This window comes from Onychostoma macrolepis, chromosome 16 (genome assembly GCF_012432095.1).
Source record: "Onychostoma macrolepis isolate SWU-2019 chromosome 16, ASM1243209v1, whole genome shotgun sequence".
Classification (NCBI taxonomy): Eukaryota; Metazoa; Chordata; class Actinopteri; order Cypriniformes; family Cyprinidae; genus Onychostoma; species Onychostoma macrolepis.
In genome coordinates this window covers 13,269,399-13,282,894 of record NC_081170.1, presented here as the reverse complement: position 1 = coordinate 13,282,894, position 13,496 = coordinate 13,269,399, and the positions used below count along the sequence as shown (strand labels likewise).

The 13,496-nt window shown below is 37.5% G+C and overlaps 1 protein-coding gene across 2 annotated transcripts; it reads left to right on the top strand.

Moving 5' to 3' along the window:
- The first annotated feature begins 762 nt into the window (after nucleotides 1-762).
- Nucleotides 763-13,085, top strand: phc1 (polyhomeotic homolog 1). 2 transcript variants are annotated; one of them, XM_058747658.1, is made up of 15 exons: nucleotides 763-975; nucleotides 1,499-1,648; nucleotides 1,785-1,895; nucleotides 2,751-2,828; nucleotides 2,995-3,138; nucleotides 3,316-3,477; nucleotides 4,522-4,606; nucleotides 5,524-6,464; nucleotides 6,545-6,683; nucleotides 7,441-7,610; nucleotides 7,772-7,844; nucleotides 7,954-8,041; nucleotides 8,179-8,350; nucleotides 8,923-9,160; nucleotides 11,532-13,085. In XM_058747658.1, exons 2-15 carry the CDS (start codon nucleotides 1,529-1,531, stop codon nucleotides 11,681-11,683), a joined length of 2,673 nt encoding a protein of 890 aa, XP_058603641.1. In that variant the 5' UTR covers nucleotides 763-975; nucleotides 1,499-1,528; the 3' UTR covers nucleotides 11,684-13,085. The 2 variants fall into 2 exon arrangements, with proteins under 2 accessions (XP_058603641.1, XP_058603642.1); XM_058747659.1 differs by lacking the exon at nucleotides 763-975 and adding an exon at nucleotides 978-1,101.
- Nucleotides 13,086-13,496: the final 411 nt, after the last annotated feature.

The window sequence follows — 13,496 nt, the reverse complement described above, 5'->3', positions numbered from 1 at the left end:
GAGACGTCAGCTGAATAACAAGTCAGCCCAGATTGCAAATGAGCCCTTTCGTTTTCCATTCACCTGACTGCATGTGTGTTCATATCATGTTTTCAATTTTTTTGTAAATCATTAGATGTCAGTGTAGGTCATACAAAAATGACTTGAATAAATCTCTTTAAAGATGAACATGTTTCCAATTTCTGAAATAAATGTTTTAAAATTAAATTAATTTGAATAGTTGAATATATGAATTATGAATAGAATTGTTAATATGTTTTAAAATATAAATAATATTTGAATTACATTTTGTTTAAAATACTTTTTTGAAAAATGTGTAATGCTGTTTATGCTTATTGAATGAAAGAAAGTGAAAGTGTTTAATGGTTCACTATTTGTTCACTATTTTATTTTAATTAATTTATTTATTTTAGTTATTTATGTTTGACATACATAATATTTTCACTTTTATTTGAGAAATCAAAATATTTTATTTTAAATTCAAGAGCTTGGCGTTCGTGTTTTCGTTAGATTTCTGAATCTTTTTGTTGTTGTTGTTGTTGTTATCGCTAAACTATGTATGTATTGGAGGTGTGTATTTATTTATTCATCGTACAGACAAACAGACAGATAGATAGATAGATGGATGGATGGATGGATGGATGGATAGATAGATAGATAGATAGACAGAGAGATAGATGGACGGACTTTTATTGTGTAATTATATACACCGCTGAAGACTTCTATCTGGCACGTCATTTTTTGCGCCGGAAAAAGAATAGTAAACAATGTGGGGGGCGGGGCGGGGTTTTATCGCTTTTTTTGAGCCTCATCACAATCACCGTTGTTTGAAGAATTCCAACAATACTTGCGAAAGCAAAAAATAAATACTGGAACTATATTATATCGATATCATAAGCACCGTGGACTCAGCGTTTCCTGCTGGTTGTTTCCATTACGAGAGAGGGAAGCAAAAACATTGCCGATCGCAGAGAGGTAAAATTCTGTCTGTTTGGCACTTTGGGAGTCGCCAGTTCGCCAACATTTTTGCAGCAGCGGATGAGATACTGGGGGTGGACATGGTGTCTATTTTCACCCTGTGCATTGCTTCTGCTCATACACGTATGAAAATAAATAAGTGTTCATGCTGTTATAATGTCTGGTATACATCGCAACTTGCTGATACGTGAATATTGCACAGAACTAATACACCAGAACCTCGATCATTCATCTCCTGCAGATGACAGATAACCGTAACCTTTATTAATTCATTACTAATGCTGTATACATTAAAACTACTTAACATCGTTGAGGTATTTTAAAGATATTCTATCTAAAGGTTTTAACAGGCTGAGTGCTCTAACAAGTTAACAAGTGTGCCTGTGCGAAAGTGTTCTAATACTCCATTGTTTTTATTCTAATTAGCTGTTTTAATAAATATTTTATGAAACGGATAAGCATTAAACCTCTTCTAAATCGTTTGTTGATGCATATTTTTCTCTGGTATTCTATTACAAAGTTTGATTGACTGGTCGTCCATCCAGTGAGCATGGAGGCAGGAGAAGACCAGACCAACTCCAGCTCAGCCAATAGCAGTGCACCATCAGGGGGAAACTCCCGCCCTCCTCAGATAGCTCAAATGTCTCTGTATGAAAGGCAAGCCGTGCAGGTGGGTCACAAAGCCACTGCCAACTCCACTAACAGCCAAAATGAAGTGTAATTTAAATCACTTGTTCATGTCAGTGCCACTCTGTGACTTGAATTGTGGGAAATGCAGTTGTCTGTACTCTTGAATATGTTTCCAGGCACTGCAGGCATTACAGAGGCAGCCCAATGCAGCTCAGTACTTCCAGCAACTGATGCTGCAGCAGCAGATCAACAGTGCTCAACTCCATAACCTGGCTGCTGTGCAACAGGTCAGACGCAGTCAGTAAATCATATCAAGCAAAATCCACAAAAAATGATTAGTGATGTTATCCCTGGTGGATGAGGAAAAACAACCAAATTATGCATATTTTCTGTACAAATCTTATCAGCTTTTTTAAAATCTCAGTCCTGGTGTTTTAACTAGAGGATTGATCATTTTTACCTGGTTGGGTAAATTAAGTACACTAAAAAAAATTCAAGGACACATTAAATTGATCAAAAGTGACAGTAAAGACTTATAATGTTACAAAAGATTCCTATTTCAAATGAGTGCTGTTCTTTTGAACTTTCTAATAATTAAAGAATTCTGAAAAAAATCCACAAAAATACTAAGCAGTGTAATAATTTTCAGCAAGCATCAAATAAATGCAACCTTGGCATAAAAGACTTCTTTCCAAAATACTAAAAAATATCTTACAGACTCCAAATGTTTGAGCAGTGTATGTGATTTTGTTTTACACATGTTTAAATATGAATTAACATGTCTTATATTCAATATATAAGCATTGTTTTGCACCATATTTAATTGTAATTGTTTTTGAGCAAAGCATTTGTGAATTCATAGATTTCATGGAGTTGTATTGTAGTTGCAAAATTTCCATTATTTTTTGCAAATGGTAATTTATTACTATGGATTTTTTTGTAAAATTATTATTGCTAATAATTATTTTATTTCTTTTTATGAATATAATGTATTTACCATAATTTCCGTTATTCTTATTATTGTTATTACAAAAAAATCATAAACGTTGTTATTAATTTTGCGCCAATAAATATTGTAAATGCTGTAGTGTTATTCTACAAAATTTATAGATTATGAGATATTTCCTTTTTTATATTTTCAGGCAACTCTTGCAGCCAGTCGTCAGTCCAGCTCTCCCAGTAACAGTGTCTCTCAAGCTACAAGTTCAGCACAGTGCACAGTGAGTGCTTTTACATCGATTAAATGTGTGGCTTGGCTGATGGAAATTATAACTATGCTCACTTCTGATTCTTTGTTTGTGAAACTGTGCTTACGGTTGTTGACAGTCATTTTGGAACATTTTATTAAATAGAAGCTAGAGCCAATCTATGGTGTGCTTGTTTTAGGTCAACTTAAGTACAACATCTGGTGGAGGGACCATGACAAACCCCCGTCCAGTGGGACCTGCCACCTCTGCAGCCTCAACAGCCCTTAGCCAGTCAGTTTTGCTGGGTGGAAACTCGGCTGGACAGGGTCAGATGTACCTGAGAGTAAGTGTCTTGTCAAAGTGCACTTTAATCCAGACCTAGACCTAATATATGTTTTTACGGCTTGTAATAACACTGTACAACAGTATAAAACTGTTCACCTGGGGACTGTTAACGTAATGTTTATCCAAGTTCACTCTTTTCCTAAGGGTGTAATCTTACTGGTCTTTCCACCCACAGGTAAACCGCTCTCTCAGGGCACCTCTCACTCCTCAGCTCATTTTCATGCCTGGTGGTACGGCGACAGCTGCTGTGGCAACGGTTGCCCAACAGCAGCCCCAGCAGCAGCAGCAACAGGAAACAGCTCCCACATCCTCAAGTAACCAGTCAGACAATGATCAGGTGTGACATTTGGCCTTCTAAGTGTTTTTTTTCTTGACACTTAGACTGTGTCATAATCTGGGGCAATCTAGTAAGCAATGAATCCTACTTCCTAAGCAACTTCACCATGCGATGAGACCAGGTTGTTTGGTTTTGTGTCTTTTTGTCCACAATGAAATCTTATTGGTCTAAAATCCTGCGGAATATCACTATATTAAACATCAATATATTCTTTCTTTTTTTGTCAAATAAGATTTTGAAGATGGATTTGCAATCTTACATAATTCGTCTCTATTACATGTACAAAGAATACAAAGTTATAAAAGAGAGAGAGAAAAAAACACATCACAAACCATCCCTTACAAGACCTGTTTACATTAAATTGTAAAGTATGATGAAAAAATATTAAAACATTGCATTAACATGATGCATTAGTCCGTAGGCTTTCCATCGAGGTAACAGAGAAAAGGGTGCCAGATTTTGTCAAACTGCTCAAATTTGCTCTTCAAACAGTACCTAATTCGTTCAAAATGTGACCCTGGATGACAAAACCAGTCTTAAGTGTCAATTTGTCAAAATTGAGATTCATACAACATCTGAAAGCTGAATAAATAAGCTTTCCATTGATGTATGGTTTGTTAGGATCAGACAATATTTGGCCGAGATACAACTATTTGAAAATCTGGAATCTAAGGGTGCAAAAAAACGCCTTTAAAGTTGTCCAAATGAAGTTCTTAGCAATGCATATTACTAAAAAAATGACTTGTCAGTGGAAATTTGTCTTGTCTGGTTAGTGGTTCTCAACCATATTCCTGGAGGACCCCCAACATTTCACATTTTGTATGTATCCTTAATCAAACACACCTGATTCAGGTCACCTGCTTATTAGTAGAGACTCACAGACTTCAAATGGGTGTGTCAGACAAAGGAGAGATGCAAAATGTGCAGTGTTGGGGGTCCTCCAGGAATGTGGTTGAGAACCACACAAAAGATCTTTGTTCATTGTGATGTTGGTATACCCTTCTCCTTTTCACACACTTCATTGTTTTGTCTCTCTCTTTTTAGGTGCAGAACTTGGCAATGCGTTGCGTGTCCACTCCAAGGGTAACTACTGTGAAGACAGAGTTTGCAGACAGGAAGGAGACAAGTGGTGAGGATTAAAATGAAGATATTACAGGGCTTAACAATAAGCTTTTTTCTGCTCGGTCAGTCGAGCCAGTAGTTCAGATTTCCGCTTGCCCTGCTTTTTAACTTCAATTTCTAATTTTATAAATCATAATGTAGTCTTGGTTTTAATCTATTATAATAAATGTATTATTATTTTAACATATATGTTATTTTTAAATTGTATAATTAATAAATTATCTAACTTTTTTTTTTTAAACAATATAATTAAATCAGTTATTTTTCCCATATACCCATTCATTTGGAAAAAGTTTTTTTTTTTTTTAAATGACAGTTAAGATGTTAAAAAATCTACCTATTTCAAATAAATAATGTTCTTTTGAACATTCTATTCATTAAAAAAAAACCTGAAAAAAAAAAAATTAATCATGGCTGCTGAAAATTCCGCTTTGCCTTCACAGGAGTATATTTTACATAAAGGAATCAGTTTAAATTGTAATAATATTTACAATATAACTGTTTTTACTGTATTTTTAATCAAATAAATGCATTCCTGGTGAACATAAGATACTCCTTTCTAAAACTTTGAACATTTTTATTTACAACGAAAATAGCAAAAAGTGCTGGATGTTATGCACTTATTATAAATATAGAGGAAACTCCAAGCCAACAACATTCGTAAACACTTTGGCTGAGGAAAAAAAAGAAAGAAAAAACCCAATATATCCTTATCTGACAAGTTTAAATATTCACACATTTATTACAATGTCTCAGAAAACCAAATGTATAATTTTACAAATCATCATGTACACAGTCACTCCCTATTGTTTCGCCTTGTATTGCATTTCAAATTCCCAAATGTGTATGTATGCTGCAATCATTTCCCAATTGCACTGACTATGGAATGAACTAAAGTTTGTTTATCTCTCTCTGACCTTTAAGGTTCATTCCCACTTAACCAGCAAACTCAGACTCAGCAGCAGTTTGGTCAGTCAGCCCAGCAGATCCAACCACAGACTCAACCGCTCGCCAACACCAAACTGCAAAACTGCTCCAACACCACCAATCCCAGCATGCCTGGTCTCAACATGAAGGGCTCTAACCAATCCGCTGTCACCCCACAGCAAGCTGGAGGTTCCTCCAATCCTCCATCCTCCTCGCCTTCCCCCTCGCTCCCTCTCTCCCAGCTCCTTCTTTCTCAATCTGGCTTGTGCCAAGCTCGAGGAGTACCAGCTGCTACAGCCACCGTTACCCACATCCTGGTGCCCACCTCCAATGTTCCTACATCTTCTCAAGGCTATCCGATGGGCACGGTGGCAAACAAATCTAACATGACTGCCCAGACATTAGTGGTGCAGCCACTCCAGCAGACGGGGGCGAATCTGAGCACTGAAAAACTGGGTCATGGAACGGGACATGTACCCATTCAACCTAAAACGGCTCAGGGGCATCGGCTGCCCGTGCAGATGCCCCCTCGCCACCCACCTCCCATTCTCCCAGCACCACCCAGCAATGGCCAGGCCACTGGATGCCATCACCCTCCCCATGTCCCAGTTCAGCTGGTCGGAGCGAGGCAGAGCACACTAGGAAACTCCCAGGCTTTAGCAGTGGCCCAGGCTCGGACCTGTTGTGCCCAGCAGGACGCTACGGCTGTCGTACCCGTCAATAACTCTGGTAGCAATGTTGTTACAATGGTAACTGCTGTGGAAACAGGTGGAGCCGGCATGTGCCTTAAAACAGCCCAAAGTGCCCTCCCAATGTCTCAGACGCAAACCAATCAGAGCCCAGCGTTGAGTCAGGGTAATCCTGCTTCGGTCACACACTCGATGGATGGACAGAATAACTCTGGAGATTCTGTTTTCATTCAATCTGGACCAGCTCAGGTTAGTAGATAATGGGTGAACAGTATTTGCCTGTGGTCTGTCCATGCTGTGACACTCATGCAATCTTCCTTTTGTTGTAGACGAAGCCTGGGATCGGTCCATTAAAAAGGAAATCTGAATCAGATTTATCCCATGAGATGTCAGCCGAGGCCATCAATGCAAGTCCGTCAATGCAAGACTCCGCTCCTCCTCTCTCACCAGCTCCCTCACTAGATACAGGTGGGCCATAGGCAGGAATAGTATGACTTAGTCACAGTGTTTATTGCAAAATGCTTCTCTTTTCTTTTTTTCTTTTTTTTTGAGAATTATACACTATCTTAAGTTCATTGAGTCTGAAATTTTTGCGTGCGTTTTTCAGTTTTTTCATATTCCTCATCCCTTCCTATCAAAATGCATGCTACGGATGCGAAAACGCAGAGAATCAAACTTGATTCCGAAAGTTTCGGAGGCAGTGTGTAAACGTGATTGACACAACGTGAGGTCGTATTCATTTTTTAACGTGCAAAGATTTCGGACGAAAATGTGGTTAATACTGGATATTTAATTTTTAATCCTCATTTCATTTTCTATAATCTAACACTCACTTAAAGGTCATCTTTAAAAACCATAAATAATTTATTAATGCCGTTAAATTTAATCTTTAGCAGATCTCAAAATGAATATCCGTTTTTTACAATGCACATTATAAAATTGTGATGCCTGAATTGTAAAACTGACATGTTGTTTTGCAGTAAAAATGTCTTTTTATCATGTCACATTCAGTTCATACTTGCAGGTTTGCATGTAACATAAATATTGTAATATAGCTAATGAACTAATATAATTATAAAATGTAGCAATAAACATTATATTTATTTAAAAAATATGTTTATGATTAGCAGTGCAGTAAACACTGTTGAATCACTATTTATTCTTCTCATTTGTATGAATGTTTTTGCTCTTCTGAACTGTTTTTCCCTGTCTATTTGTTGTTTAGTCCCAGAGATGGCGTTCTCCTCTCCTCCTACTCTCTCTCTTTCTCTCCCTCTCCCTCGTGGAGGAGGACAGGGTGATCGAGCACCTGTCCCACAGGCTGTGGTCAAACCTCAGGTCCTCACTCACCTCATTGAGGGCTTTGTTATCCAGGAGGGAGCCGAACCTTTCCCTGTGAGTGTATCAGCTAAATACAAATCTAGTTTTTCATGGAAAGGCATTTATTTTCAAACCACAAAAGAAAGAAAATCCAGTGTTAAGACACTCATTAATTAGTGGACCCCAGAGGTCTGAGAGGAATAGAGCACATATAAACTTTTCCTTCTGATTGACAGGTGACTGGGCCATTGAAAGAACTTCCTGTGGCTGTTCCACCCATCCTACATCCAGAGAACATCCGCTCTGATAGTGAGTTTTTGTTTTAAAGCTGTGGAAAAATATTTCCTACAATGAAGTTGTTCAGACATATTTATATTCTCTCTGTCTCTTACACATTGTGTCTATATATCGTTCTCAGAATTGAAGTGTGAATACTGTCTAAGATTTGCACCGGCCAGCCAGTTCAGACGATCAAAGCGCTTCTGTTCCAAAACCTGTGCCAAGAGGTGAGACCAAAATCAGCCCATATCATTGATAGATTCTTAAAATGTCTTATTAATAGAAAAATGTAATTATTTATGAATTAACCTGAAATAGGATGTGTTGTGTATTGTTTTATTTACATCCAAACCTTTTCATACAGGTACAATGTCAGCTGCAGTAACCATTACCGTGTTAGTAGGGGTCTTGAGGGTGTCGAACGGCCACCAGGGGGCCCTGTTGTGCAGGACGTTATTGCTAGACGCAGGGGTCCTCGCAGAAGCAGCTCTGAGATCGCCTGTGCTAAAATAACAGGCAGGCATCTTCCTGTAAAGGTGAGATAATGGACATTGCAGGAACCTGATAAAAAAAATAAAACTACAGTTCAAATATTTAGGGTCAGTAAGATTTTATTTAAATACTTTTAATTAATACTTTTATTCAGCAAGGATGTATTAAATTTATAAAAAGTGACAGTAAAGACATTTTATAATGAAAAATTATATTTCAAATAAATGCCATTCTTATGAACTTTGTATTCCTCAAAGGATCCTGAAATAAATGTATCACGGTTTCCACAAACATGTTAAGCAGCACAACTGCTTTTAATAATAAAAATGTTTTTTTGAGCACCAAATCAGCATATTAGAATGATTTTCGAAGGATCATGTGATAATGAAGACTGGAATTATGGCTTCTGAAAATTCAGCTTTGCCATAACCAGAACAAATTACAGAGTTGGTGAGCATAAGAGACTTTCAAAAACATAAAAAAAAAAAAATTTTGATCTGCAGTGTAGATATATTAAGTCACCCAAAGGGAACTGAAAATCGTACTTTTAACAAATGTTATTCTTTTTTAATGAATATACTTTAATCATTGTTTTTTTTTCTTCTCTCTTTCACAGTGTCGTTCAGAATCTAGTCGTTCTGAGGACATCTCCAGCTGTGAGGGTGAGGAAGAGGAAGACTTCTTGTCACTCTCTCCCAGCTCATCCTTCTCATGCCCAAGACCAACCCACTGTGGCCCTCAGTTGGATGACACGGCACCAAGTGGCCTCCCAGTGGATGAGAACCACTTCCTATCTGGCAACCCTGCTCACTGGAGTGTGGAGGAAGTGTGTCAGTTCATTTCTTCTCTTCAAGGTTAGTGTTCTGATGCTCCTCTGGATCTATGCTTTGTTTTCACCTGTATATTTACTATATTATATCTAGGGGTGTAACGATTCATCGATACGATGTCTGACGATACGATGCATTGATGCCACGCGTAAAATATCGATATCTGTAGTATAAATAGGCACCTTTATTTTGGTACTGTCCACATTTTCACATAATGTCCGTCTATGCATTACCGCCAACTCGTGCATTCTCGTTCATACTCACGTATCAGGACTCGATATAAGGACTGCCCGAAGGCACAAGGTGAGCATAAAAGAGGCTCGGGATTGTTGGCGGAAGTTTTCTGTGCACACATCTGAAGCGCACGCACACAGACAGCCGCATTTATTTATATATATAATTATATGTATATTTATTTTCTGCTATTGCTTGTAATTTGGTTATCTGTAGAAAAGATTTTTAGCACTGAGCCTATAGTAGCAGCCAGAATTGTTTTTCCAATTGTTTATTTTCTTTATTATTAAAAAAAAAGAAAAAAAGTGTAGGCCTAATTTTTTGTTGTGAATGTCCCAATTGAGGTACAGGATGTGAAAATTTCAGATAAATGTTCATGTTATATATTTTGGTTGCATTTGTGAGTTAATAAAAATGTAGATGGTTGTTTAAAATAAGTATATAATGTCATAATATACAGGTGCATCTCAATAAATTAGAATGTCGTGGAAAAGTTCATTTCAGTAATTCAACTCAAATTGTGAAACTTGTGTATTAAATAAATTCAGTGCACACAGACTGAAGTAGTTTACAATTCTTTTAATTGTGATGATTTTGGCTCACATTTAACAAAAACCCACCAATTCACTATCTCAACAAATTAGAATATGGTGACATGCCAATCAGCTAATCAACTCAAAACACCTGCAAAGGTTTCCTGAGCCTTTAAAATGGTCTCTCAGTTTGGTTCACTAGGCTACACACTCATGGGGAAGACTGCTGATCTGACAGTTGTCCAGAAGACAATCATTGACACCCTTCACAAGGAGGGTAAGCCACAAACATTCATTATCAAAGAAGCTGGCTGTTCACAGAGTGCTGTATTTAAGCCTTATGAGGATTGTCAAGCAAAATCGATTCAAGAATTTGGGTGAACTTCACAAGTAATGGACTGAGGCTGGGGTCAATGCATCAAGAGCCACCACACACAGACGTGTCGAGGAATTTGGCTACAGTTGTCGTATTCCTCTAGTTAAGCCACTCCTGAACCAAAGACAACGTCAGAGGTGTCTTACCTGGGCTAAAGAGAAGAAGAACTGGACTGTTGCCCAGTGGTCCAAAGTCCTCTTCTCAGATGAGAGCAAGTTTTGTATTTCATTTGGAAACCAAGGTCCTAGAGTCTGGAAGAAGGGTGGAGAAGCTCATAGCCCAAGTTGCTTGAAGTCCAGTGTTAAGTTTCCACAGTCTGTGATGATTTGGGGTGCAATATCATCTGCTGGTGTTGGTCCATTGTGTTTTTTGAAAACCAAAGTCACTGCACCCGTTTACCAAGAAATTTTGGAGCACTTCATGCTTCCTTCTGCTGACCAGCTTTTTAAAGATGCTGATTTCATTTTCCAGCAGGATTTGGCACCTGCCCACACTGCCAAAAGCACCAAAAGTTGGTTAAATGACCATGGTGTTGGTGTGCTTGACTGGCCAGCAAACTCACCAGACCTGAACCCCATAGAGAATCTATGAGGTATTGTCAAGAGGAAAATGAGAAAACAAGAGACCAAAAAATGCAGATGAGCTGAAGGCCACTGTCAAAGAAACCTGGGCTTCCATACCACCTCAGCAGTGCCACAAACTGATCGACTCCATGCCACGCCGAATTGAGGCAGTAATTAAAGCAAAAGGAGCCCCTACCAAGTATTGAGTACATATACAGTAAATGAACATACTTTCCAGAAGGCCAACAATTCACTAAAAATGTTTTTTTTTTTATTGGTCTTATGAAGTATTCTAATTTGTTGAGATAGTGAATTGCTGGGTTTTTGTTAAATGTGAGCCTAAATCATCACAATTAAAAGAACCAAAGACTTAAACTACTTCAGTCTGTGTGCATTGAATTTATTTAATACAAGAGTTTCACAATTTGAGTTGAATTACTGAAATAAATGAACTTTTCCACGACATTCTAATTTATTGAGATGCACCATTTTATATTTATATATATATATAAATTTAAATATATATCGATCGATATACTCCTGAATAGAATCGTAATCGTATCATAGAATTTTTTGAGGTATTGGCAAATATCGTATCGCTGGGTCTGAGAATCGATATTGTATCGTATCGTGACGAACCATCCGATTTACACCCCTAATTATATCATATACTCCTCCATCTCTTGCAGGTTGTGAGGACCTGGCATCCCAGTTCCTGTCACAGGAGATTGATGGCCAAGCGCTCATGCTACTAAAGGAAGAGCATCTTATGTCCACCATGAACATCAAACTCGGTCCTGCCCTCAAAATCTGTGCTTCTATCAACAGCCTGAAGGATTGAACGAGGGATGGAGGGAGAGAAGTAGCAGGATTAGAGCTTTATACTTCTGTCACCAGCCTGGGAAACTGAAACTGATGGGCATGAAAAGACATTGGATTTTATGACTGACCTAGAGATTAATCCAAAAAAAAAAATAAAAACAGGGAAGAACAGGAATGAATGACATGTGAAGGGGAAAACAAGTGATGCCTTATTAAAGCAAATTATTTACAGTAGTATTTTTGTTTAGATGTGAAAGTCTGGATTATTAATGATATTGTTTTCAATGATGGCTAGATTGGAACTGACTAGTTCTCTCTTTAATTTGTCCTGTTTTCAAACAGTTCTACAAAGAAACTGAAAAAGAAAAATAGCACAAAGATAATAATGTATAATCTTTAAATGACAGAATCGATTAGTTAGGAGGTGATAAACATAATATGTCTCAATTCTGGATTTTGAATGTGCTACATATATAATATCTGGGCTGTGTTTGAATGAGCATGTAAGCTTCACATCTCTGATTTGAAGCCCTCACTGTAAATGTGTAGTCCTTTTGTGTTTGTCAGTTATGTTAAATAATTAGTAATCAAAGTATGACTGATAATGCCATTAGAGACAGTAATCAATGTTATACCTGTAGTGCTTTTGACTATCAGAGTCAAAGATGTGAATAAGTTGCCTTTCTAAAAAAAACAACAACAACAGTATGTTGCCTCTGACATCTGCATCTTCCTTCAGGGCTTCCCTTATTTTTCCCAAAAAAGTCAACTTGAGTGTCATTTTACTACTTTTTTTTGGAAAGCCTGTTGTTTTTGGTTAATCGGCACTCGATTAAGGGATTGTTGATTGTCTTCAGTGTGCCATTTAGGAGGTTAATACAATTAGATTTCCATACACTATATAACTCTGTCTGCTATGAAACTGTAGAAATGGTCATTGCAGCCATTGGTGATTTCATACTGCAGGTTTCTGTGTGTGCATACCTGATTCACTGCGTGTAATGGTTCAGAAACTGTGAGAGATGGAAAATCTGTAGTTATGTTCTCACTACACAGTATTACTGAATGGAAGTAGGTTTTGTTTCATTTTATAAATCACAGACTGAAGGAATGATTGGATAACTGATCCTAGAACAATAAATTTTCTTTTTTTTCTACAGTAGATGGTTAGGAAACTTTTCATTTGTATTAAAAAGTAGAATCATTATTTTTGGGTACAGTTTACCAGCTTCATAGACAAGTATTAGTAGCTTTACCTGAGAGTCTTGCAGCACCGGTATGATGAGGTAGTGTGTAAATGTTTATGAGAGAGAGAGTGAGAGAGAGAGAGCGCCTAAGAAAGCTGTTTGCTGGCGCTCTAAACCTATGGCTGAGTTTCTTTATATGCTTAAATATGAATAAAGAAGGTGCTGTGACATTCACATCCAGTTTCTCTAAAGTCTTTACTTCCTGGTTGGCAAATTAGTATTAGTTTATGGTCCTCGTTTTAAAATGCATTGATTGCTTTGTCAATCGATAATGCACGTTTCTTTTCTTTCCTGAAAATGCAGTCGCGGGGGGAAAAAATACAGAGCCCTTGGTTGCGGGCTTTTTGTAATGTATCACGGGCACCAAAAAAGGCTAAGAAAATTGAGAATCGATCCGTTTACTAATTTGTATTGTTCCTTGGAATGAAAGAGTAAAGGAGAAACTAGAGATTGCGCGAGTTTCGCCAAAGAGAGGATATGGTGATTGAAGAGGAATGAAATAGGCCTACAGATTAAATAAATGGCCACATACTACATATAAACAAGTCTAGCTAAAATAATCCAAATACGATCTAAAACAGAATA

Excerpts from the sequence above, each read along its gene's own strand:
- phc1 (XM_058747658.1), top strand. The coding sequence starts at position 1,529 with ATGGAGGCAGGAGAAGACCAGACCAACTCCAGCTCAGCCAATAGCAGT. Across the intron at positions 4,607-5,523 it reads AGACAGGAAGGAGACAAGTG|GTTCATTCCCACTTAACCAG; the intron begins GTGAGGATTAAA and ends CTGACCTTTAAG. Across the intron at positions 7,611-7,771 it reads AGGGAGCCGAACCTTTCCCT|GTGACTGGGCCATTGAAAGA; the intron begins GTGAGTGTATCA and ends TCTGATTGACAG.